General features: G+C 45.4%; 2 protein-coding genes across 7 annotated transcripts in view; one reads left to right on the top strand and one right to left on the bottom strand.

Moving 5' to 3' along the window:
* LOC125181523 (ATPase family AAA domain-containing protein 2-like) overlaps nucleotides 1–18,745 on the bottom strand; it is a 30,984-nt gene extending 12,239 nt beyond the window's left edge. The window contains exons 1-10 of one of the 6 annotated variants that reach the window (XM_066989272.1): nucleotides 18,195–18,745; nucleotides 17,253–17,338; nucleotides 16,516–16,829; nucleotides 15,381–15,507; nucleotides 13,848–13,917; nucleotides 13,662–13,705; nucleotides 7,377–7,471; nucleotides 7,030–7,226; nucleotides 5,701–5,860; nucleotides 5,231–5,304 (exon numbers count right to left, since the gene is read on the bottom strand). In XM_066989272.1, the coding sequence (XP_066845373.1) occupies nucleotides 5,264–5,304; nucleotides 5,701–5,860; nucleotides 7,030–7,226; nucleotides 7,377–7,471; nucleotides 13,662–13,705; nucleotides 13,848–13,917; nucleotides 15,381–15,507; nucleotides 16,516–16,714 (933 nt within the window). In that variant the 5' untranslated portion in view covers nucleotides 16,715–16,829; nucleotides 17,253–17,338; nucleotides 18,195–18,745 and the 3' untranslated portion in view covers nucleotides 5,231–5,263. The other 5 variants (XM_066989271.1, XM_066989273.1, XM_066989274.1 and 2 more) reach the window with 5 other exon arrangements.
* Nucleotides 18,746–19,347: 602 nt separating this feature from the next.
* The window catches only part of LOC136789250 (ATPase family AAA domain-containing protein 2-like), a 35,830-nt gene continuing 29,741 nt past the window's right edge, over nucleotides 19,348–25,436 (top strand). Inside the window, exons 1-4 of the mRNA XM_066989277.1 lie at nucleotides 19,348–19,656; nucleotides 20,665–20,791; nucleotides 22,255–22,324; nucleotides 22,467–22,510. Coding sequence (XP_066845378.1) covers nucleotides 19,458–19,656; nucleotides 20,665–20,791; nucleotides 22,255–22,324; nucleotides 22,467–22,510 — 440 coding nt within the window. The 5' untranslated portion in view covers nucleotides 19,348–19,457. The remainder of the gene's footprint in view (nucleotides 19,657–20,664; nucleotides 20,792–22,254; nucleotides 22,325–22,466; nucleotides 22,511–25,436) is intronic.

The raw sequence follows: 25,436 nt of genomic DNA, 5'->3' as shown, positions 1-25,436 counted from the left end.
GCCGGCCCCAGTACCGAGCCCTGGGGGACACCACTAGTGAGCGGCCTCCAACCAGATTTGACTCCATTCACCACAACTCTCTGGGCCCGGCCACCCAGCCAGTTTCTAACCCAGCGAAGCGTACGCCAGTCCAAGCCCCGAGCAGCCAGTTTCTTGAGGAGAATGTTGTGGGGAACTGTGTCAAAAGCCTTACTGAGGTCAAGGTAAACCACATCCACAGCCTTTCCCTCATCCACCAAGCGCGTCACTTGGTCATAGAAGGAGATCAGGTTCGTCAAGCAGGACCTGCCTTTCATAAACCCATGCTGACTGGGCCTGATCGCCTGCTTGCCCTGCAAGTGCCGCGTGATGACCCTCAAGATAATCTGCTCCATGAGCTTTCCTGGCACTGAGGTCAAACTGACAGGCCTATAGTTCCCCGGGTCTGCCCTGCAGCCCTTCTTATAGATGGGCGTCACATTGGCTAGCCGCCAGTCAACTGGGACCTCCCCTGATAGCCAGGACTGCCGATAAATGATGGAAAGCGGCTCGGCCAGCTCCTCCGCCAGTTCTTTCAGTACCCTCGGGTGCATCCCATCCGGTCCCATCGACTTGCGCACATCCAAGCTCCGTAGCAGGTCGCCAACCATTTCCTCATGGATAGCGAAGGCCACATCCTGCTCCCCATCCCCTTCCACCAGCTCAAGGCACTGGGTATCCAGAGAACAACCGGTATTGCCGCTAAAGACTGAGGCAAAGGCGGCATTAAGCACCTCAGCCTTTTCCTCATCCTTAGTAACTAGGTTTCCCCTCGCATCCAGTAAAGGATGGAGATTCTCCTTAGTCCTCTGTTTCGCGTTGATATATTTGTAGAAGGATTTTTTGTTGTCTTTAACGGCAGTAGCCAGGTTGAGCTCCAGATGAGCTTTGGCCTTTCTAATTTTCTCCCTGCACAGCCTCGCTACATCCTTGTAGTCCTCCTCAGTGGCCCGCCCTTTTTTCCAAAGATTATAAACCCTCTTTTTTCTGCTAAGCACAAGCCGCAACTCTCTGTTGAGCCAGGCCGGTCTTCTTCCACGCCGGCTCGTCTTTGGGCACGTGGGGACGGACCGCTCCTGTGCCATCACGATTTCCTTCTTGAGGAGCGCCCAGCCTTCCTGGACTCCTCTGCCCTTCAGAACCGCCTCCCAAGGGACTCGGCCAACCAGCGTCCTGAGCAGCTCAAAGTCAGCCCTCCGGAAGTCCAATACAGCAGTTTTACTGGTCCCCTTCCTGGCCTCGCCAAGAATAGAGAACTCTACCATTTCGTGGTCACTCTGCCCAAGACAGTTTCCAACCACCACATCTCCCACCAGTCCTTCTCTCTTTGTGAAGAGAAGGTCTAGCGGGGCACCACCCCTGGTAGGTTCACTGACCAGCTGCGTCAGGAAGCTATCTCCCACGCTCTCCAGAAACCTCCTAGACTTCTTTCTCTGTGCCGTGTTGTGTTTCCAGGATATGTCCGGGAAGTTGAAGTCCCCCACGAGGACAAGCGCCGACGATTTTGCAACTTCTGTCAGTTGCCTATAAAACTCCTCATCCGTCTCCTCATCCTGGTTCGGCGGTCTGTAACAGACCCCGACCAGGATGCTAGCCTTGCCGGCCTTCCCGCGGATCCTAACCCACAGGGATTCAACCTTATCATTTCCAGCCTGGAGTTCCACAACATCGAAAGATTCTCTAATGTAGAGAGCCACGCCACCACCCCCTCTGTGCTGCCTGTCCCTCCTGAAGAGCCGATAGCCAGGCATTGCAGCACTCCAGTCGTGGGAGCGGTCCCACCACGTCTCCGTGATGGCAACCAAGTCGTAGCCTGCCTGCTGCACGATGGCTTCCAGCTCCTCCTGTTTGTTACCCATGCTGCGTGCATTAGTGTAGATGCACTTCAGCTGGGCCATCGCCTTCTTCCCCGGCCTAGCCATTGTTTCCCCTGGCACAGCTCCAACAAGCCTTGTTTGAGCCCCGTCCCCCTTCTTCCCTAGTTTAAAGCGCTCTCTATGAGCCCCGCCAGCTCCTGGCCTAGGATCCGTTTTCCCCTTGGAGATAGGGACCCGTCTGGGGCCATCAGGCCAGGTGCCGAGTAAAGCTCCCCATGGTGAAAAAAAACAAAATTTCTGTGCTGGCACCAGCCTCTGAGCCACCTATTAACCACGCGAGCTTTCCGTGTCCTCTCCGTGCCTCTCCCTTCCCCCATAGGGATAGATGAAAACACCACCTGCACTCCCGCTCCCTCCACCAATCGTCCCAGCCCCCTATAGTCCTGTTTGATAGCCTTGAGGCTTCTCTTTTCAACATCGTCACTGCCAGCCTGGACTATCAAAAGCGGGTAATAGTCAGAGGGGCGAACCAGGTTTGGAAGCTTCCTGGTAATGTCTCTGACCCTGGCCCCAGGGAGGCAGCAGACTTCCCTACGTGTGGGGTCAGGCCGACAAATAGGGCCCTCCGTTCCCCTGAGGAGGGAGTCGCCCACAACAATCACCCTTCTTTCTTTCTTGGTGGAGGCAGTCCTGAGGCGTGGAGTCAACTTCCTCACCTCAGGCATCCTCCCGGGTAGGCTTCCTACCTCATCCTCACCCACTGGTCTCTCAAGCTCCAGGGCCTCAAACCTATTGTTCAAGGGCACCTGGGAAGGCGGCACCGGAAGGGGAGGGCATCTCCTGCGAGGTCGAGCAGGGACCTGCCTCCATTCCTCCTCAACTCGCAGGTCCCCTCCCTCTGCCCGATGGCGACAGGGCAGGGGGTCCACCCCCCTTTGGAGCGTCTCACCCTGGTCCCTCTCCCTCCGGTCCTGCAGGGAGTCGCTCCACCAGTCTATCTCCCGCTCGCACTCCCTGATATCCCTCAACCTCTGCACCTCCTCCTTGAGTTCCGCCACCATGCGGACCAGGTCGTCCACCTGCTCGCACCTCAAGCAGGCAGTCTCTCTGCCCCCCGCCGATGGCAGCAAGAGGCTCAGACACTCCCCGCATCCGGAGACCTGAACTGCCGCGTGTTTGGACGGGCAGTCGGTCTGGGTGTGTACTGACTTCCTAGAGAAAGCACCGTGCCTGGTGGAGACCATCGCAGCCCAGCTGACGGGAGAGTGCCGTTGGAGGAGTTGTCCCTATGGGCGGGTGTGAGCGCTCCGCCCTGCCTGCCCGCCCTGCCTGCGCTCACTGCCTCGCTAACTGCCGCGTCACTCCCCCCGTGTCACTCCCTGTTCGCCGCGCTCCTGGTCGCTCGCGCTCCCTAAGGGCTGCCTTTGAACGGCCGGGGGGAGGAGCTGTCGCTGACGCTGCTGGCTCCGCCTACGCCTCGTCAGCCTCCCTCACGAGGGCTGCCGGTGCCTGGCGGCTCCCTCACGTAGGCTCGATGCCCGAAAAATAGCCCTGCCTGTCCCGATCCCGCGCTCCGCTGCAGCACGCGTCTGCCCCGGAGCCGGTCGCCTCGGCAAGTTCATCAAGTTCGAGGACAAAGGAGCAAACAACAACAACAAAAATCCAGCTACTTCTTGAGGTTTACCTAGCTGACTCTGTGAAAAACCTCTATGGCTTTTCCATATATATTGGCAGACACGAACAACAGAGAAACCTGGAATCTGCTTCCTTAGGAACACACCTTTAAAAAGTTAGTATCGCCTCTACAAATTAGGTCACAGCTTAAGGATGTGACAAAAATTGTGTTGACAAGCCCCTTTACCAAAGAGGATTCTTATCTGCTCATAATCTCCCCACACAGGATTCATGCAGCACAGAAACAGCAGTCCTAATCTGTTTTGGGCCAACCTCCATGACTCCTAGCAATTTTCCTAAATTCTAATTTCCTCGTTCTAATTTCTAATTTCCCTCATTCTGCTCTCCACTCAAGATGGTCCTTACTCATGCCCTCTCCAACTCATGCAAAGGAACCTTTTTCCTCACGTACCTAGGGCCACTCTTACCCATTTCCCCCACTGGAGCCTAGGATAACCACCTTCCTCCCGTGAGGGATTGGCAAACCCTTATTACACTGCAATAGTATGGATGGGTGTCCTGGTTTCAGTTAGGACAGAGTTAATTTTCCTCCTAGTAGCTGGTAGGGTGCTATGTTTTGGATTAGGATGAGAAGAGCACTGATAACATGCTGATGTTTTAATTGTCGCAGAGCAGTGCTTACACCAAGCCAAGGACTTTTCAGCTTCTCACTCTGTCCTGCCAGCGAGCAGGCTGGGGGTGCAGCAGGAGCTGGGAGGGGACAGACCCAGGACAGCTGACCCAAACTGGCCAAAGGGGGATTCCATACCATCTGACGTCATGCTAAACAATATATAGGGGTGGCTGGCCGGGGTGGGGGCCGGCTGCTCGGGGATAGGCTGGGCATCGGTCAGTGGGTGGTGAGCAATTGCATTGTGCATCACTTGTTTCGTACACATTATTATTAGTAATACTATTATCATCATTATTATTATTGTTATTCTTATTTTCCTGTCTTAATAAACTGTCTTTATCTCAGCTCGCAGGCTTCACTTTCCCGTTTCTCCCCCCAGCCCTGAGAGGGAGGGGGGAGGGTGAGCGAACGGCTGTGTGGTGTTTAGCTGCCGGCTGGGTTAAACCACAACAATGGGAAATCCTAATACTGCATTTTGAAGGAATTTCAGAAAAGTAGTCGCTTATCCATGACTAGCTAGTTTATGTCAACCTGCTATCTTCAGGTTTAAAATCATCACTGCAAGAAATAAAGATCCTTTTCAGGTTCCTAATACATCAAAGCATGCAAAAAAAATTAAATACATAATAAACATCCCCAAAGAAAAGCCCTCAAACCCATCATAAAAATTGTTAAAACAACAATCATAACCAATAGTACTAAGCAGGTCATCAGTGCGGTATTTTAAAATTCAACGAGGCCTTTTACCTTAAAAATTAGGCAAAGAAACTGTCTCCTCAGCTACAGTTGACCAAAAGCAAACGGTAGCCTACAGAAATCTACACGAGGTGTGGAAACTAAACAGTCACAGTGCATTATAGGTTGAATTACTTCACAATCTATATGTCCTTCCAATTGTTTTAACTGGCATTGCTTAACAACTGACTTAATTTGCAGTTGTACTGGTCGCAAGAATATGTCCTATTTGAGTATTACAAAAACTTGGAATTAGACATACTTTGAGCTCATAGTGATCCACAATAACTACATTGTCTGGCTCTGTGGAAGCTTCCACAGTGTTCTCAACACTCATCTGTTGCTGTCCTACCTGAGAATGTCCAGTAGGAGTCAGTTGAAGTGTCTAAGAATCTGGAATGACACAAATGTCTTCAGTCAGGTTTTCTGTTTATGTAGAATACAGTCTCAATGAAGTATCCTGTACCTGCAAAACAATCTCTTTCTACAAATACAGAGACAGAATTGTTATCATCTTCACTGAGAAATACTTGGCTTCTCCCTTCTTTCCAGCTAACGTCACTGCTCCATACAAATTTGAAACTGAGACAGAAAACAAACACCCCCCAATCAAACAAAAAGCAGATGTTCCTTGTGAACACTTAGATCCCAATTCCATGCCCAAGTAGCAAAATGCTGAAATATTTACAACCCGGTAAGAAATGTTCTCTGTGGATATCCAAAATCATCTAATCCATCCAAAGGCTACTGTCCACACACAGCATTTATCCATCTATACATCTGACAGATTTTTTAAACTAGGCATAAAAAGCACATCCTCACCTGCAGGTCTTTGATCTGGGTTGTATTCTAAGGCATTGTTACAGATTAGATCAATATCCTTCAGAAAGTCTCCTGCACTTAGGTATTGGGGCGAGTCAATTTTACTGAGAACTGGTGAAAGGTCCATTGCCTCTTTAATGACTGTTGCATAACCAGGTACCTGCCAATCAAATAGATGTGTTCAGAGGTTTTCTTACACTTGCACGCTGTCTACCAAAATCATTTGGAAAACTTTCAATAAATGTCTTCTTAAAACCCTGAATACTTGTGACGCATCAGAAGATGCTGAAATTAACCACTTCGCTTCTCAAAAATGGAAGGGCTCTTTCAACTGGCGTTACAGCTGCTACGAGAAGAAAAAATGAAGTAGGGAGGTCAGAAGCATAGTAGAGAAGGAACACCGAGGGTGAGAGAGTCATTTCACTTTGCTTCAGAAAAATCACAGCAATGAAATCTGAGTAAGCCATCCGACATTCTCTTTGTTGTTGACATTGAGAAAAAGGCGCACAAATTGCACCTCTGAGGCGTCTATTCCAGGCATCTGCTTTAGAATGAGATAACTGGGCTCAGGGGTGCTCATTTCTTTACTCAGACCGTAAGAGGCGCCTAATGACTAGTTTGCATGAGGACATATGTATTTGTCTAGATGTTTCACACCTCAAGAACCTAGGAGGAAAAGGGAAGAAAAGTCAGCGCATGCCTACGTGAACAGGACTTTGCTGATACGCGGGCATATTCCAGTTACATCTGTCTTTGAAGTATATGCCCCTAGTTTAGACTTTTTGATTACATGAAAGGAGAAAAAGGGGCCTAAGCAGCAAATGGGAGGAAAAAGAAAACACACAGCACTTCAGGCTGATCTCATATTGAGGAGTTCCAGATGAAACAGAGAACAGAATCTCAAAACTTCTTTTACAAACTGCTGCTTCTACTCCTGTTCCCACAGAAACTGACAGTCCAATAAAGAGCTTCAGACTTCACTAACATAGTCCTGTAAATACTGTTTGTAATTATAAAGAAAGATCTCTGTGCTTTTCAGTGCTCTAACATGCCTACATATCAAAGCCTTTTCATGAGCAAGCCGTGGTGGCATTTGGTCTGACGGTTTAGAATGAAACCAGGGCTTTCAGCGAATAATCCAATCACAGATATTGGAGAGTCAGCAGAAGTAAAAGCCCTGCCTGCTTCTTGCAAAATCACAACAGTGCACTAGAGCAGTCCTAAAAACAAAGTTAAACCTTCCTTCCCCAAAATGCTGAGAAATACAAACACTGAGAAATTACAAGTACACACAGATAAGATGCTACGCACAGATCAACGCTCGTTTACCTTCTGTGGGTCAACGGGCTTTGTAAATTCCACGAAACGTCTGTCAGTGGCAAGTCTCTGAGTAAGCTCCCTTAAGAAAACTCTAAGTTCACGCAACGTATCCTCCAATTCCTCCTCCAGCAGTCCTACTTCTTCCTCTGTCGGCTCTTGAGGCTCAGCTGGTGATGCTACAGGCAGGACTTCCAATGTCCGGCGAACTTCAATTAACCAGGAAAAATTAGCCAATTCACAGTGCTCAAATACAAGCAGATGAAAAATTACCGATAGAAAATGACCAGCAAAGAAAATACCAAAGAGCTAGTAACTTTCAGTTAGGAAGGTTTTAGATGTACTTCTTAGATCCTCACCTGCTTTCTTTACCGGAGGCTTAACAGTTCCATTTAGAGTTAGGTCCTCAAAAAATTTTGTTCTGTCTTCCTTACTCGTAAACTTCTCCAAATTCCTTAATAAATAATTTTTGGATCGAAAGCAGAAGGAGAAAAAACATTTCAGATTTAAGGCCACAAAGAAATCATACTCTATTCCAAAAAGATGAGTACCTGTTAAAATTACTAATAACCTGAAGAAGACAAACTGAAGTTATCTTCTTGGCCTTAAAAGGCTACATTTTCACAGTTTAGCATGGCAAGTTCAAATATCACCTTTAAGAAACACCTGCAGAATTACATTTCAATGAAAGGATTGTGCAATGATAAAGTAATGGCATTCACCACATCCAAGATCGCTTACTTTGTATTTACTTGCCTTGCTGCCCTTTAGTTAGAACCTTTATGGCTATAGAGGGAAGAGAAAGGCTTCAGGAGACAAGTGAGGGCTTTTTGCTGAGTTTTTATTTCTGTACCAAAAGAAGGTGTCTGAAGTAGCTAGCACTTCTTGGGTTTCCTCCATTATTCAATTTCTAGTATCAAAAGGGAGGTAAGGAATTTCAAGACTTATTTTAGAAGGAATTTAGAACCAGCACACAAACTGCTGCGGAAACTTAAGCACTTTCAAAGCAGTTGACAATAAACACACCTACGTAAGACCCATTCTCTCCCCCAATAACTGAGACAAAATAATCAGAAGGAGAACAGCTTGTTCCTGTTTTGAACACCTTCCTTTAATGTAAACGCTCAGAAGTCATCCAAGTTATGCATGTACTTTTACTACAGTTTGTTTAGGAATACAACTATAAATTGATTTCAAAGTTACTTAAGCAGAAACTGGATCTCGGCTTTCCAGCTTAGAAAGCTTTGGCTCATATTTGGCTCGACTTGCTGAGGCGACCGGCTCTGGAGCAGACGTGTGCTGCAGCGGAGCGCGGGATCGGGACAGGCAGGGCTATTTTTCGGGCATCGAGCCTACGTGAGGGAGCCGCCAGGCACCGGCAGCCCTCGTGAGGGAGGCTGACGAGGCGTAGGCGGAGCCAGCAGCGTCAGCGACAGCTCCTCCCCCCGGCCGTTCAAAGGCAGCCCTTAGGGAGCGCGAGCGACCAGGAGCGCGGCGACCAGGGCCGGCAAACAGGGAGTGAAGCGGGGGGAGTGACGCGGCAGTTAGCGAGGCAGTGAGCGCGGGCAGGAAGGGCGGGGACCCATCGTCGCTCTGTTGCAGCTGCCTCTCCCTTCGGTGCTTGTAACCTGCTTGCGTAGAACCTGACCATGGTATCAACCAGGCAGAAAACCGTGGCCTCCGCATCTCGTGCGGCATCTCCAGCCACGGTCACCAGGGTGGCTACTCAGACGGAGGGATCCGGGAAACACGCAGCTGTCCAGGTCCTGGGCTGCAGAGTGTGCCCCAGCCTTCTGTCGGTCTCCGACAGCAGTGGTGGGTATGCCTGTGGGAGGTGTGCCCAGGTTGAAGAACTGCTCAGCCAGGTAGCGGTGCTCCGGGAGGAGGTGAACAGGCTCAGGAGCATCAGGGAATCGGAGATGGAAATTGAATGGTGGAGGTGCACTCTACCCTCTCTGAGGCAGGCTCACGAGCCTGCCACAGCACAGGCGTCTCCTGTTATGCAGAAGACGGAGGTTCCCTCCTCCTGCCAGGCAGCGGGAGGAGACCTAGATCAAGGGGGGGAATGGAGGCAGGTGCCTATTCGGGGTGGTAGGCGAGCCCTCTCTCTGCCCACCTCACCTTCTCATCTACCCTTAAATAATCGATATGAAGGACTAGAACAAGACAATCTGAATGACAAAGTAGATAAAAACCCGTCCCAGTTGGAGGGGGCGCCTAAGACAAGGCGACCTACACATCGCATTGCCACATCATCCTTCAAAAAAGAAAGAAGGGCTATTGTTATGGGGGGCTCCCTTCTGAAAGGGACAGAGGGACCGATATGCCGACTGGACCCAACCCGCAGAGAAGTCTGTTGCCTCCCTGGGGCTCGGGTGAGAGACTTCGCCAAGAAAGTCAAGCGCCTGGTACGGCCCACTGACTACTACCCGCTACTGGTCTTTCAGGCTGGTAGCGATGAAGTAGCAACGAGAAGTCCGAAGGCGATCAAAAGAGACTTTAGGGACTTGGGGTGACTACTTAGAGGATCAGGGGCGCAGGTTGTGTTTGCCTCTGTCCTTCCAATAGGGGGGATCGAAGCTGAAAGGCGTGCTGCTCACATAAACTCGTGGCTTCGAGACTGGTGTGACCGGCAGAACTTTGGGTTCTTTGATCACGGGAAGGTCTATGCTACACAGGGCCTGATGGCACCGGATGGGATGTGCCTCTCTCGGAGAGGGGTAAGGATCTTTGGTCAGGAGTTGGCAGGGCTGATAGATAGGGCTTTAAACTAGAGTCGAAGGGGGAAGGGGCTAAAACCAGGCACGCCGGTGAAGACCTAAGGGAAGGTACGCTAGAATCAGAGGGGCTGTGTGCCAGTGAGGTCCTTCGGGCAGATCCACAAGGTGCTGAGTGTAAGGAGACACACCTGAAGTGCTTCTACACGAACGCATGCAGCATGAGGAATAAAATGGATGAGCTAGAAGTCCTGGCCCAGTCCCGCAACTACGACATCATCGGCATAAGCGAAACCTGGTGGGATGAGTCCTGTGACTGGGGTGTTGCAATAGATGGTTACAGGCTCTTCAGGAGGGACAGGCAGGGTAGGCGAGGTGGTGGGGTGGCGATGTATGTGAAGCAGGGGCTGGACTGTGTGGAACTTCAGGTCGGCGATGGCGAAGTTGAGAGCCTCTGGGTAAGGATCAAGGGACGAACGAATAAAGGGGATGTCGTTGTGGGAGTCTATTACAGACCGCCTGGCCAGGACGATAGCGCCGATAAATTATTCTTTACAGAACTAAGAGAGGCCTTGAGATTAACTCCCCTTGTCCTTATGGGGGACTTCAACTTGCCAGACGTTAACTGGGAGTGCCACACGGCTGACACGAGCAAGTCCAGGAGGTTCATGAAGCACCTAGATGATAACTTCTTGGTGCAGGTGCTAACGGAGCCAACTAGGAAAGGTGCCCTCCTAGACCTGTTGCTAGAAAACAGGGAGGGTCTGGTGGGAGATGTGGTGATTGGTGGCCGCCTTGGTCATAGCGACCATGAAGTGGTTGAATTCAAAATTTACGGTGACAGAAGGAAAAGTGCCACCAAAACCTCATCCCTAGATATGGGGAAAGCGGACTTCAGGCTGCTCAGGGAACTAGTCAGCAAGGTCCCCTGGGAAACTGCTCTTGAAGGCCTCGATGTCCACCAGTGCTGGTCATTCTTTAAGCGATGCCTCCTAGAAGCACAAGATCAGGCAATTCCTAAATATCGCAAGTCAGGCAGGCGGGGCAGGAGGCCGGCGTGGCTGACCAGGAACATTCTAATGGAGATTAGGCGGAAACAGAGAGTGTTTCGCTACTGGAAGGAGGGCCAGGTGTCATGGAAAGGATACAGGGATGCTGTTCGTGTTTGTAGGGAGAAAATTCGTGTGGCCAAAGCACACCTAGAGTTGAAGCTGGCTGTGTCTGTGAGAGAAAATAAAAAGGGCTTTTTCAGATATGTGAATGGAAAAAAGAGAACTAAAGAATACATAGGGCCGCTCCTTGATAGGGAAGGTCTCCTCACAGACAATGACACAGGCAAAGCAGAGACGCTTAACGCCTTCTTTGCCTCTGTCTTCAATGCCAATGATGGGCTTCGGGACCCAGGGTGCCCTGAGCTGGAGGACCGGGACGGTGGGGATGACAAACTCCCAACCGACCCTGAACGTGTGCGGGATTTGCTACTCCACCTGGATCCCTACAAATCCATGGGTCCGGATGGGATTCATCCGCGGGTGCTGAAAGAGCTGGCGGACGTCATCGCGGAACCTCTCTCAATTATTTTTCAACGATCCTGGGAATTTGGAGAGGTCCCAGTAGACTGGAAGCTGGCAAATGTTGTGCCGATTTACAAGAAGGGTCAGAAAGAAGACCCTAGCAATTACAGGCCTGTCAGTCTCACGTCAGTGCCTGGTAAAATCATGGAGAAGATGGTTCTCGAACTTATTGAGGTGCACCTGGGGGACAAAGCAGTCATTGGTCCCAGCCAGCATGGGTTTGTGAAGGGTAGGTCCTGCCTAACTAACCTGATTTCCTTTTATGATAAGATCACCCGTATGATGGACCAAGGGAAACCAGCTGATGTGATTTTTTTGGACTTCAGCAAGGCTTTTGACACGGTTTCCCATAGGATCCTACTGGACAAAATGTCCACCATACAGCTAAATAAAAACATCATACGATGGGTGAGCAATTGGCTAACGGGCAGGGCCCAAAGGGTTATGGTAAATGGGGCTGCGTCAGGCTGGCGGGCGGTCACCAGTGGGGTCCCTCAAGGCTCCATTTTAGGGCCGGTACTTTTCAATATTTTTATAAACGATCTGGATGTAGGAATAGAAGGTATTTTGAGCAAGTTTGCTGATGACACCAAACTTGGAGGAGTTGTGGACTCGAATGAGGGTGGAAAGGCCTTGCAGAGGGATCTGGATAGGTTGGAGAGCTGGGCGATCACCAATCGCATGAAGTTCAATAAGAGCAAGTGCCGGGTCCTGCACCTGGGACGGGGAAACCCTGGCTGCACGTACAGACTGGGCGATGAGACGCTGGAGAGCAGCCTAGAAGAGAGGGATCTGGGGGTCGTGGTAGACAGCAAGTTGAATATGAGCCAGCAGTGTGCCCTGGCGGCCAGGAGGGCCAACCGTGTCCTGGGGTGCATCAAGCACGGCATCGCTAGTAGGTCAAGGGAGGTGATTGTCCCGCTCTACTCTGCGCTGGTGCGGCCTCACCTCGAGTACTGTGCACCACAGTATAAAAAGGACATGAAACTGTTGGAGAGTGTACAGAGGAGGGCTACGAAGATGGTGAAATGCCTGGAGGGGAAGACATACGAGGAACGGCTGAGGTCACTGGGCCTGTTCAGCCTGGAGAAGAGGAAGCTGAGGGGAGACCTCATCACAGTCTACAACTTCCTCGTAAGGGGGTGTCGAGAGGCAGGAGACCTTTTCTCCATTAACACCAGTGACAGGACCCGCGGGAACGGGGTTAAGCTGAGGCAGGGGAAATTTAGGCTTGACATCAGGAGGGGGTTCTTCACAGAGAGGGTGGTTGCACACTGGAACAGGCTCCCCAGGGAAGTGGTCACTGCACCGAGCCTGTCTGAATTTAAGAAGAGATTGGACTGTGCACTTAGTCACATGGTCTGAACTTTTGGGTAGACCTGTGCGGTGTCAAGAGTTGGACTTGATGATCCTTAAGGGTCCCTTCCAACTCAGGATATTCTATGATTCTATGATTCTATGATATGAAGAAAGAAGCTGATTTTTTTATTAAAGCGTTTCAATTCTCTACTAAATTGCATTATTAGCAGTTTACCCAGTACAGCATGAAATGACAGACTGTCAGAAGAAATCTCTTCAGTAAAAATATCTTTTTGTCATTTACATTTCAAGCACTGCATATTTTGCACAAATTATGCTGGTGCTGTCTTCTGAGCATTTTGGATCAGCTAGCGAAAAGGAAAGCTTGGAGAAGAAAACTAAAACACTAAAAAAACTAAAACACGTAGAGTAGCCTGTTAAGACACAACTATCCAGTCATGTAACGGGTCTGTCCTTACTTGTATGGCTCACAAATGTTTTTACTAAAGGTGATGTCAAACAACAATTTCCTGCCTAAATGTAAAAACACCAAATCTGCTTATGTTTATTTTTTCGAGTTAAAACCACATCAGTTTGTAAATGAAGCGTTTTGTGAATTTTAATGCTTTGATTGCACATACTGCAACAGCACAAGTTGTATATGTACATGTAAAAACAAAACAAACAGAAGCCCCAGACCTTAGCTGCCTTACAAACAGAATAAAAAACAAGGCTACAAAAAGTACACGACATGCAGTCTGATACAGAGCCATCTACTGAGAGCACACAGTCTTATGAGGCAAGGAAAACTACTTTCTGGATCCCACTGAGACCAGCATTTCTTTCCACAGACAGAGCTCTATTAACAGCACCTCCCAGCTTCCTGAGCTGCTAGCAACATCCTCACTGTAAAATTCGGTATGGAAAATGTGGATGTGTACAACATCCATAATGTTTATGCTTTTCTCTAAAAGAAAAGTGGATTTTCAGACAGAAGCAAACATAACAGCACATGAAAACAAGGCCACCTCCATTACCAATGAATTTTGCTTACCTTACTTGCAACTCAATTGATCCTTTACATACAGTCAATGAATCCTATGAGAAGAAAAAGAAAAAAACATACCCCTCTGCATATTTCTTCTGGCGGTGCAATATTTGTAAACAGAATGGATAGGTCCAGGGTGTGAATGGGAAACTTCTCCAAAGCATGCAACACCGCAGATGCAAAATAAGAAACCTGGCCATATCCTGCTTTTCCTACTATTAGCAGATGAGGCTGACACGATGTTGGTTTGTAGTAAGCACTCCTAGAACAAGAGTCATAAGAAAACAAGTTTAGAAATGAGGTGCTGAATAGACACACAGATGTTCCAAGTACTTTTCCTATATACTTCCCCATCCCCCCTCCCCCCCCCAAATAATCTCCATTTTCCAGCAAGTAATAAGCTGTTCTGTGATCAGGAAGACTATCAAAGCCCATTTTCTTACAATCTTGTGCCATTACTCCCCCTCAGAAATCCCGCCCATCTCTATCGTGTCTGCTGTTCATTTGGCTGGGCTACGTAATGACTCCTCAAGTGTACACATGGACTGTCTAACCAAATACATAGACGACACCTGATCTGCTACCTGATATGGGGGAGCACAGCAACTTTCTCTCTCAGCACACACCAATCTGGATCTCATCACTTCCCATATACACCAGTCTTCAGAAGGTCTCAAGTTGAAGTACCCGAGAGATCTCTACATCTGTCAAGTTTAGCCGAAATGTGGCCCTAGTTACTGGAGAAGGTAGCAAGAAAGGAGCAGAACAGCTTTTCTAGAAAAAAATGGATGTGGGCGCTGAACCACATGGGCCATATCTAAAGCAGCACACAACTGGATTGGTTAAATGACAGCGGTACATTAAACACATGTAAGATTTCCAGTTAATTTATTCAGTCATTCTAATTGTTTCATCTTCTTCCCTTCTGTTTCCTATTCGTTACTAAACCAAGACTGCAAATTAATAGCCTGGCAATCTTGCTTTCCTACTAGGAAATATATTTGCGAGAAGCATTTGCTTTTTTTCCACTACAATAAGGCTGTACCTTTACTGGCTTAAATCAAGGATGCTAGAGAGTTAACTTTGCTCAAAAGGACAGAACATTTCCTGGACAGCACAGCAACAGAAAGTGAGAAAAATAACTGACGCGACTGTGACAACATAATCTAACTTTCCAACCGTGGGCTTACGTGACTTCCACATTAAAATACCAAAAGATAACACAATTTGGTGGCTTAATGGTAACAAATAAAAACACCGTTTGAATTTGTCTCAAGGTGTTTTAACAATCCATTTCTCAGTTTTCCTTCTGCTACAGAATTCACTACTTGTTTAGCAGTCCTGCAAAACAGAAGGGCAAAAGGTGGCAACACAAATCCAGAAAGTTGCTTATTTTTAGCTGAAAGGACAGACAGCACGTTTATGTGGTCTGGAGTCTTTCAAAGAATGCCATGGATTAAGTAGACATGTTCTAGTAGTCTGCGGATCACTTTGGCTCGGGAGGAGAAGCCTGGGCTTTTCACTTTGATCATTTAGAGCAACTTACTTCATTAGAACTTTAGTCCCTTCACACTTTCTTCTTGAGAATACCGAGCACCCCTTCAACACACAAACTTGATGTTCCCCCTTCATCTACCAACCCTCACCCTTTTAACGGCTGAAACTGTTTACAAAGACTCAGCAGTCCTAAGAATGTAAACATAATGGGGACCCATCTTTCTTTACCTGCAGAAACAGAGGAATTTTTCCTCTCGTCTGTCAGGCATTTTATCTGGTAGTTCATCTCCAGAGATTGAGGATGCGTCGTCATCACTGTCAAGTATATCATCTTGTAAAATAGGATTTAAATTGTCTGAAAGACAAAAGAGGTTTGTTAACTTTCCTGAATAGCCTGTGCCTCTTTCTCTTGCATTAATACAGCTTCTAAATCAGTGCCAAAACCATTGCTTCATTTGAGGGCACACACACAATGCTACTTCCTAGAGTTCATCCCACCACAGATCTAAGGAGATGGCACAAGTCTCTATAAAGCTGTCTTATGTCCCACTGATGTGTATGTATAAGGTACGCTACTCTCTTGGTGATTTTTTTCCCTCTTAGAATAAAGAAGATTAGGAACAATTTCTGTAGCTGCTAAATAGCTATAAAAACAAGACCCTTTCTTTCTGGAGGAGGTTCCCACAATGAAAGCACGGGGATTAAGGATGTGATGGTCACAGAATTCCATTCGTCTAGGACTACTGAGACCTGACAGAGAGACCAATGCATCTTCTACGTAAGGCTCCTTAAAGATCACTGAAGGAGAAGATAGAAGGCAGACAGCAGAGCGGGAGCGCAATTACCAATCCCCTAGCCTCTCTGCTTCCACAATCATTTAAATTAGGAGACTGGTGAAAAATCACGATAGCTAAAACAATATTTAGCTTAAACCAGTTATACTTGTATCCTGGTCCCGATGTTCTTCAGAAAGGAATTAAAAACACCAACCTAAAAATGCTTCCCCTCCACGTATCGGAGTTTTTATTTTTAAAGGAAAAGAGGCGCCTTATACTTCAAACCTTCAGTCAACCTCTACAAATGCTAATTGTCTTAGCTACTGTCAGAAGCAGGATGCTTTAGCAGAGAACGCATAGTCCTCTACCGGGTGTTGGGTCATTCAGAGCTTCTATTTGGCATTGCAGTTTAGAATCCAGAATAAAACCTATGCATTATATTCCAGATATTCCCAAAATAAACACACGCACATGCAAATAATAAAATTCTACCATCACTATGTCTGGAAGGTTTCTGTATGCTGATTGCACAAACCACAAGCTTTCGCTCTGGCAGAATTTTAAAGAAGTGGATGCTACGGTTATACCTTGCTGTCGGTCCTTCTTTAGCGCAAGCTCTGCATGCAGGAATGTCTTCTGCACGGCTTGTAAAATATTCGCTACTGAATTTTCAAAAAGCGGCTTAAAAATGGGTGACAGTGCTTGTCCAGGTGAAGCCACAATCCTGTTTGAAGCTGGAACAACCTTCTTCAGAGCCATAAAAAAAGCCTTTGCTTTTATTTTCATGGAATTAACGTCTAGTCGCAATTTCTCCCCACTTGCATAGATCGGAGGATAGCGTCGACACACAGAGCACAGCGCAGCTTCAGCACATAAGGATTTTATATCTGCACCACATTACCTTAATAAACAAAAATCAAATGTTACATTAGTCAAGGCCCAGGTTTACAATATGCAACATTTAAAGAATTTGTAATGCCAAAACTAAACAGGTTAACAGGGACTTGAAAGTGCTACCGCCCTGCAGGGAAGTTTTGTTATGTTGCTCACTGCCTGATATCCTGTGCTTATTAAGCCGAAGCAGACTCCTCATCAAGACTATACTCTTGAGGAAGATGCCCCAAAACCATTCAATGTTCTCAGACAACACGAAGAACGACAACAAAAATAAATAGATGAAAGCACCTGATTGCTACGAAGGCGTGCCAGCTGACTCATGGACTAGTTGTGCAGAAAGGCACAAGAGCTTGGGTACTGCCTGGCACAAGCTAAGATTCTTCAGAACTTAGTCACAAGCATTAATCCATTTTGTTTTCAGTCTTACCAATGCATTTCTCAGCTAGCTCATCAAGCAACAGGTGCGGTGGCTTAGGGATCCGGTCACGAGTATGAATCTTGAAAATTTCTTTTCTAGCATGGAAACAAAATCATCGCATTTTAGCTTGTCCTAAGTTTTCCTTAAAAACACCCACAAAAACAAACAAACCAAAAATCAAACAAACAAAAAACAGTCTTCCCTCAAAACCCCTCATATATTAATATACTTTTCTTATTTGCTAAACTTTCAAGTATTGTACAGTTACGTAATATACACTCTGCATTTTCAACCAGGAAATCCAGTATTTCTTAATTTGTTACACTGAACTTTTGATAGGAACCTGCAATGAAAGAAAAGGCATTTATACCTTCTATAATAAGTTTCCAAAATATGAGACCTAATGACCCAGAGGAAAATACTGGAATGAAAAATTTATCCAGAAACAGATCTTTTTTCTCCAAAAAACTTCTCTAAAATTGAGCAAACTTTCATTGTGACAGTCTCATTAGTTCATCAATTTTTTTTTTCAGTCAGTAAATTCGCAAAAAGCACTTCTAGCGCTGTGTTTCAAGCTGCTACAATTACTATAAAGAAGAAAATAATTATGACTCAAACTACTACCACTGACCCGGGGAACAATCAAATGCAAATACGTCCCCTATCCATTCATAAAGGAAGTACTGAGACCAAGAACACAATGTCAAGATGAAAGCGCCTACGTGGATTAAATAATTAAGCAAACGGGAACAACTTCGGGAATCAAAGATTTGATTACAGAACTAACTACTTGGTGGTATCATCTTGACCATATATACTCAGTACCACATTTGCCGACCACGGTATGACACGGTGTCTCCACATATCACTCTTTTGCTCACGTTGTAAATTTTTTTTTCTATAAAGTTGGACTTTGCCACGTTAGCATTAACGTTGAATTTAAGTTCTCACCTCTTTATCTGGCAAGTTGAAGAGGAACTCTCTGTCAAAGCGTCCTGGTCTCCGTAAAGCAGGATCTATAGAATCTAGTCTGTTGGTGGCTCCGACTACCACAATCTCCCCTCTGTTGTCCATGTCATCCAGAAGTGTCAGAAGTGTTGAGATAATGGAACTAGTAGAAAAACATAATTTAGACTTACCAGTTCAGTAAATTTTGTTACATTCCACATGACTTTCTTCCATGAGTAGTCAAAAAGGACAAGCTTTTTAAGGACAAGATTCATTTTAAGACATAAAAAAATAGGTAAGTTAACACAGACCACGTGCTGATATCAGGCTTAGTGTATTGTTTTCAGCTATCGTTTAAAATCACCTGAAGTTTAGTGGAAATGAGTTACGAGTTTTCAGGATAAATTAATGTGTTCACAGGAAATTAAGCAGGTTATCATCTTTTTTTTTTTGTTCCCCAAAGATCAAGCAGATTTTAGGTAGGTGCAAAAATGTACTGCCTATGAATTTGGTCTTGTTTACTGGACTGCACAGGAGCGAGGCCATCTACCTCATCAAAGAAAATAACTGAAGGTCGCATCTGATAGGCCCAGAATGAAAACACAGAGTAAAACAGCAGTATTTGAAGAAAAAATTCACAAAAACATTATGGTTGGAATGTCACCAAAACGCGATTTTTCACTTTAGCATCTGGGACCTCTACTGATAGAGCTAATGGACTATCTGGCATGACTAACAGAAGATGGCAGTCTTCTTGGCAAACAAGAAAAAAAAAACACGAGTCAGAACTTAATTCAATTACAGGTTCGGGAAGCAAGCTTCCTTTATGAATTTAAATAACCATGCTTCCAGCCTGCATCTGTTAGATGCTTTCATCTATTTACTTTTTGTTGTCGTTCTTCGTGTTGTCTGAGAACATTGAATGGTTTTGGGGCATCTTCCTCAAGAGTATAGTCTTGATGAGGAGTCTGCTTCGGCTTAATAAGCACAGGATATCAGGCAGTGAGCAACATAACAAAACTTCCCTGCAGGGCGGTAGCACTTTCAAGTCCCTGTTAACCTGTTTAGTTTTGGCATTACAAATTCTTTAAATGTTGCATATTGTAAACCTGGGCCTTGACTAATGTAACATTTGATTTTTGTTTATTAAGGTAATGTGGTGCAGATATAAAATCCTTATGTGCTGAAGCTGCGCTGTGCTCTGTGTGTCGACGCTATCCTCCGATCTATGCAAGTGGGGAGAAATTGCGACTAGACGTTAATTCCATGAAAATAAAAGCAAAGGCTTTTTTTATGGCTCTGAAGAAGGTTGTTCCAGCTTCAAACAGGATTGTGGCTTCACCTGGACAAGCACTGTCACCCATTTTTAAGCCGCTTTTTGAAAATTCAGTAGCGAATATTTTACAAGCCGTGCAGAAGACATTCCTGCATGCAGAGCTTGCGCTAAAGAAGGACCGACAGCAAGGTATAACCGTAGCATCCACTTCTTTAAAATTCTGCCAGAGCGAAAGCTTGTGGTTTGTGCAATCAGCATACAGAAACCTTCCAGACATAGTGATGGTAGAATTTTATTATTTGCATGTGCGTGTGTTTATTTTGGGAATATCTGGAATATAATGCATAGGTTTTATTCTGGATTCTAAACTGCAATGCCAAATAGAAGCTCTGAATGACCCAACACCCAGTAGAGGACTATGCGTTCTCTGCTAAAGCATCCTGCTTCTGACAGTAGCTAAGACAATTAGCATTTGTAGAGGTTGACTGAAGGTTTGAAGTATAAGGCGCCTCTTTTCCTTTAAAAATAAAAACTCCGATACGTGGAGGGGAAGCATTTTTAGGTTGGTGTTTTTAATTCCTTTCTGAAGAACATCGGGACCAGGATACAAGTATAACTGGTTTAAGCTAAATATTGTTTTAGCTATCGTGATTTTTCACCAGTCTCCTAATTTAAATGATTGTGGAAGCAGAGAGGCTAGGGGATTGGTAATTGCGCTCCCGCTCTGCTGTCTGCCTTCTATCTTCTCCTTCAGTGATCTTTAAGGAGCCTTACGTAGAAGATGCATTGGTCTCTCTGTCAGGTCTCAGTAGTCCTAGACGAATGGAATTCTGTGACCATCACATCCTTAATCCCCGTGCTTTCATTGTGGGAACCTCCTCCAGAAAGAAAGGGTCTTGTTTTTATAGCTATTTAGCAGCTACAGAAATTGTTCCTAATCTTCTTTATTCTAAGAGGGAAAAAAATCACCAAGAGAGTAGCGTACCTTATACATACACATCAGTGGGACATAAGACAGCTTTATAGAGACTTGTGCCATCTCCTTAGATCTGTGGTGGGATGAACTCTAGGAAGTAGCATTGTGTGTGTGCCCTCAAATGAAGCAATGGTTTTGGCACTGATTTAGAAGCTGTATTAATGCAAGAGAAAGAGGCACAGGCTATTCAGGAAAGTTAACAAACCTCTTTTGTCTTTCAGACAATTTAAATCCTATTTTACAAGATGATATACTTGACAGTGATGACGACGCATCCTCAATCTCTGGAGATGAACTACCAGATAAAATGCCTGACAGACGAGAGGAAAAATTCCTCTGTTTCTGCAGGTAAAGAAAGATGGGTCCCCATTATGTTTACATTCTTAGGACTGCTGAGTCTTTGTAAACAGTTTCAGCCGTTAAAAGGGTGAGGGTTGGTAGATGAAGGGGGAACATCAAGTTTGTGTGTTGAAGGGGTGCTCGGTATTCTCAAGAAGAAAGTGTGAAGGGACTAAAGTTCTAATGAAGTAAGTTGCTCTAAATGATCAAAGTGAAAAGCCCAGGCTTCTCCTCCCGAGCCAAAGTGATCCGCAGACTACTAGAACATGTCTACTTAATCCATGGCATTCTTTGAAAGACTCCAGACCACATAAACGTGCTGTCTGTCCTTTCAGCTAAAAATAAGCAACTTTCTGGATTTGTGTTGCCACCTTTTGCCCTTCTGTTTTGCAGGACTGCTAAACAAGTAGTGAATTCTGTAGCAGAAGGAAAACTGAGAAATGGATTGTTAAAACACCTTGAGACAAATTCAAACGGTGTTTTTATTTGTTACCATTAAGCCACCAAATTGTGTTATCTTTTGGTATTTTAATGTGGAAGTCACGTAAGCCCACGGTTGGAAAGTTAGATTATGTTGTCACAGTCGCGTCAGTTATTTTTCTCACTTTCTGTTGCTGTGCTGTCCAGGAAATGTTCTGTCCTTTTGAGCAAAGTTAACTCTCTAGCATCCTTGATTTAAGCCAGTAAAGGTACAGCCTTATTGTAGTGGAAAAAAAGCAAATGCTTCTCGCAAATATATTTCCTAGTAGGAAAGCAAGATTGCCAGGCTATTAATTTGCAGTCTTGGTTTAGTAACGAATAGGAAACAGAAGGGAAGAAGATGAAACAATTAGAATGACTGAATAAATTAACTGGAAATCTTACATGTGTTTAATGTACCGCTGTCATTTAACCAATCCAGTTGTGTGCTGCTTTAGATATGGCCCATGTGGTTCAGCGCCCACATCCATTTTTTTCTAGAAAAGCTGTTCTGCTCCTTTCTTGCTACCTTCTCCAGTAACTAGGGCCACATTTCGGCTAAACTTGACAGATGTAGAGATCTCTCGGGTACTTCAACTTGAGACCTTCTGAAGACTGGTGTATATGGGAAGTGATGAGATCCAGATTGGTGTGTGCTGAGAGAGAAAGTTGCTGTGCTCCCCCATATCAGGTAGCAGATCAGGTGTCGTCTATGTATTTGGTTAGACAGTCCATGTGTACACTTGAGGAGTCATTACGTAGCCCAGCCAAATGAACAGCAGACACGATAGAGATGGGCGGGATTTCTGAGGGGGAGTAATGGCACAAGATTGTAAGAAAATGGGCTTTGATAGTCTTCCTGATCACAGAACAGCTTATTACTTGCTGGAAAATGGAGATTATTTGGGGGGGGGAGGGGGGATGGGGAAGTATATAGGAAAAGTACTTGGAACATCTGTGTGTCTATTCAGCACCTCATTTCTAAACTTGTTTTCTTATGACTCTTGTTCTAGGAGTGCTTACTACAAACCAACATCGTGTCAGCCTCATCTGCTAATAGTAGGAAAAGCAGGATATGGCCAGGTTTCTTATTTTGCATCTGCGGTGTTGCATGCTTTGGAGAAGTTTCCCATTCACACCCTGGACCTATCCATTCTGTTTACAAATATTGCACCGCCAGAAGAAATATGCAGAGGGGTATGTTTTTTTCTTTTTCTTCTCATAGGATTCATTGACTGTATGTAAAGGATCAATTGAGTTGCAAGTAAGGTAAGCAAAATTCATTGGTAATGGAGGTGGCCTTGTTTTCATGTGCTGTTATGTTTGCTTCTGTCTGAAAATCCACTTTTCTTTTAGAGAAAAGCATAAACATTATGGATGTTGTACACATCCACATTTTCCATACCGAATTTTACAGTGAGGATGTTGCTAGCAGCTCAGGAAGCTGGGAGGTGCTGTTAATAGAGCTCTGTCTGTGGAAAGAAATGCTGGTCTCAGTGGGATCCAGAAAGTAGTTTTCCTTGCCTCATAAGACTGTGTGCTCTCAGTAGATGGCTCTGTATCAGACTGCATGTCGTGTACTTTTTGTAGCCTTGTTTTTTATTCTGTTTGTAAGGCAGCTAAGGTCTGGGGCTTCTGTTTGTTTTGTTTTTACATGTACATATACAACTTGTGCTGTTGCAGTATGTGCAATCAAAGCATTAAAATTCACAAAACGCTTCATTTACAAACTGATGTGGTTTTAACTCGAAAAAATAAACATAAGCAGATTTGGTGTTTTTACATTTAGGCAGGAAATTGTTGTTTGACATCACCTTTAGTAAAAACATTTGTGAGCCATACAAGTAAGGACAGACCCGTTACATGACTGGATAGTTGTGTCTTAACAGGCTACTCTACGTGTTTTAGTTTTTTTAGTGTTTTAGTTTTCTTCTCCAAGCTTTCCTTTTCGCTAGCTGATCCAAAATGCTCAGAAGACAGCACCAGCATAATTTGTGCAAAATATGCAGTGCTTGAAATGTAAATGACAAAAAGATATTTTTACTGAAGAGATTTCTTCTGACAGTCTGTCATTTCATGCTGTACTGGGTAAACTGCTAATAATGCAATTTAGTAGAGAATTGAAACGCTTTAATAAAAAAATCAGCTTCTTTCTTCATATCATAGAATCATAGAATCATAGAATATCCTGAGTTGGAAGGGACCCTTAAGGATCATCAAGTCCAACTCTTGACACCGCACAGGTCTACCCAAAAGTTCAGACCATGTGACTGTTATAAATGACTGAGTCCCAAATAGGATTACAATCAGAGTTTACAATTTATTAAACGAATAGAGGCAAGCAAACAGCGCTGGGTGCGCCGGGAGTCTCTGCTCCACCGGGACGCACACCTGTTACGTAAGGCAGCTGGTTTTTATACTCCTAGGCTAATACATATTCATTACTACTTCTAGAAGAGGCAGGGTTATTATAATTGGTTTCCCAAATCCGAAGTCCTCCCAGGGGCGCCTGCTTATCAGTCTCTGTTAGTCTCTTGGGGGCCGCTCGGACGGGGAGGCTCATATTCTTCCTCCTTATCTAGTGGTCTCTTGGCCGGCTGTCAGAAGTTACTGCACGTCTGTGCAAAGTCAGCAGTTTTTCTCTGAAGAAATCCCTTTGTTCTCTTCTCGCCTAAACCCAGGCCTCAATGTTAACCCTTCACACCCCTTAGTGGCACGAATTGCTGGACTATTCCTTACAATTCCTCCCTTTTTTTTTTTAATATCATCAATTCGTGTCTCTTCTTCAACCTTTGTTAGTAGCAGTTGGATTTCATCAGTCAGTTCTCGGGGTGTCCATTTCTTAAGCATCATTATCGACACATCACCTTTTCTCTCCCAAAGTCATCACAAATTGGGTGCTATTTATTATCCGCCGTATCAACAACGTAAAGCAAGGTATCATAAAAGGTATAAACAATAATGTCATTACACCACATAAAAATAAAAATAGCATCCTTTTAACCCATGGTTCACCAGGCAACCATGAAAAGAAATCCCAATCCATACCCTTCCAAGTTTGTACTGGGACGTGGGCTAGCTTTCTAATTTCCTTTGTTATCTGCTTGACCACTTTTCCATTATCATCAATCTGTAGACAACAATTAGAATCGTTCAGTTTTCCACATACTCCCCCTTCTTCTGCTAGTAAATAGTCTAAGACCATTCTATGTTGGAATATAGCATTTCTCATTTGAGTGGATTGGTCAGCCAAAAGATCCAAGGCTGTCGCTGTTTGATTTGTTACAACTTCGAGGATAGCTTGCAACCTAATTATTCGGTTCAAATTATAAATAGGTTCTCGGGCTCCTGATATCAACTCATTTGAGTTCCAGGTGGCTGGCCCATAATGCTGTATGATTCTTTCAGGAGGCCATTCATCCTTTCCCCATTTTTGGGCACTATCCCCGGATAAGGAAGTATCAATAGATCGTTTTACTCTGTTCAGGTCATCATATAATCTTATTCCTAAATGATTTCCTTGTGTTTGTGACAATAAAAAGAACAAGGGTCTTATGTACCCCCCATAGCATATTCCCGACCAGTTTCCAGGTAGCCTCTTGTAAGCATGTTTGCCACACACCCAATAATGTCCCTTTAGGGCCCACGTCCCGTTTGGAAAATGACCATCCCATCCATCTTTACCCTTTGGGGCGTGATAATACAGAGTGTCCTTGTTACCGAGTGGTCCTGTTACAATGTCTGCCCCGTTTGTACTCGTATATGCACGCTTCCAAGCTCCCACGTTGGGTTTCCACTTACAGTCACAATTCAGTTCTCTTTGGCGACCTGTCATATTATAAGCCTTTTTCGCCGTCCAATCTTGAGAGTGTGGGAAGCGCCTTCAATCATGGGGTTGGGCCCGCTTTCAGAGCTTGTGTTACCATTCAGCCCTTCAGGGTGATCCAGCTCCTGGAAAAACTAATCACAATTTTATTATGGGTTTAAAAGGTTCTCATGTTATTTTTCTCAGGACAAACTGATCTTGGTGTGGGAGAAGTCCGGTCGAGGCACTCTCACTCGGCGGTCAATACCCATAGGGGTTGCCTCCCTCGGTAGACCATACACGCCGCAGTGGAGGGTCCTACCCCGGTCTTGCCTTCTCCCTTTCCTCCCTTCAGCCTTGTCCTCTTTATCCAGTGCCCTTAATTCATGC

This window comes from Anser cygnoides, unplaced genomic scaffold (assembly GCF_040182565.1).
Source record: "Anser cygnoides isolate HZ-2024a breed goose unplaced genomic scaffold, Taihu_goose_T2T_genome scaffold_43_1, whole genome shotgun sequence".
Taxonomy (NCBI): domain Eukaryota; kingdom Metazoa; phylum Chordata; class Aves; order Anseriformes; family Anatidae; genus Anser; species Anser cygnoides.
The sequence above is the reverse complement of the archived record's forward strand: the minus strand, read 5'-3'. Positions and strand labels throughout refer to the sequence as shown.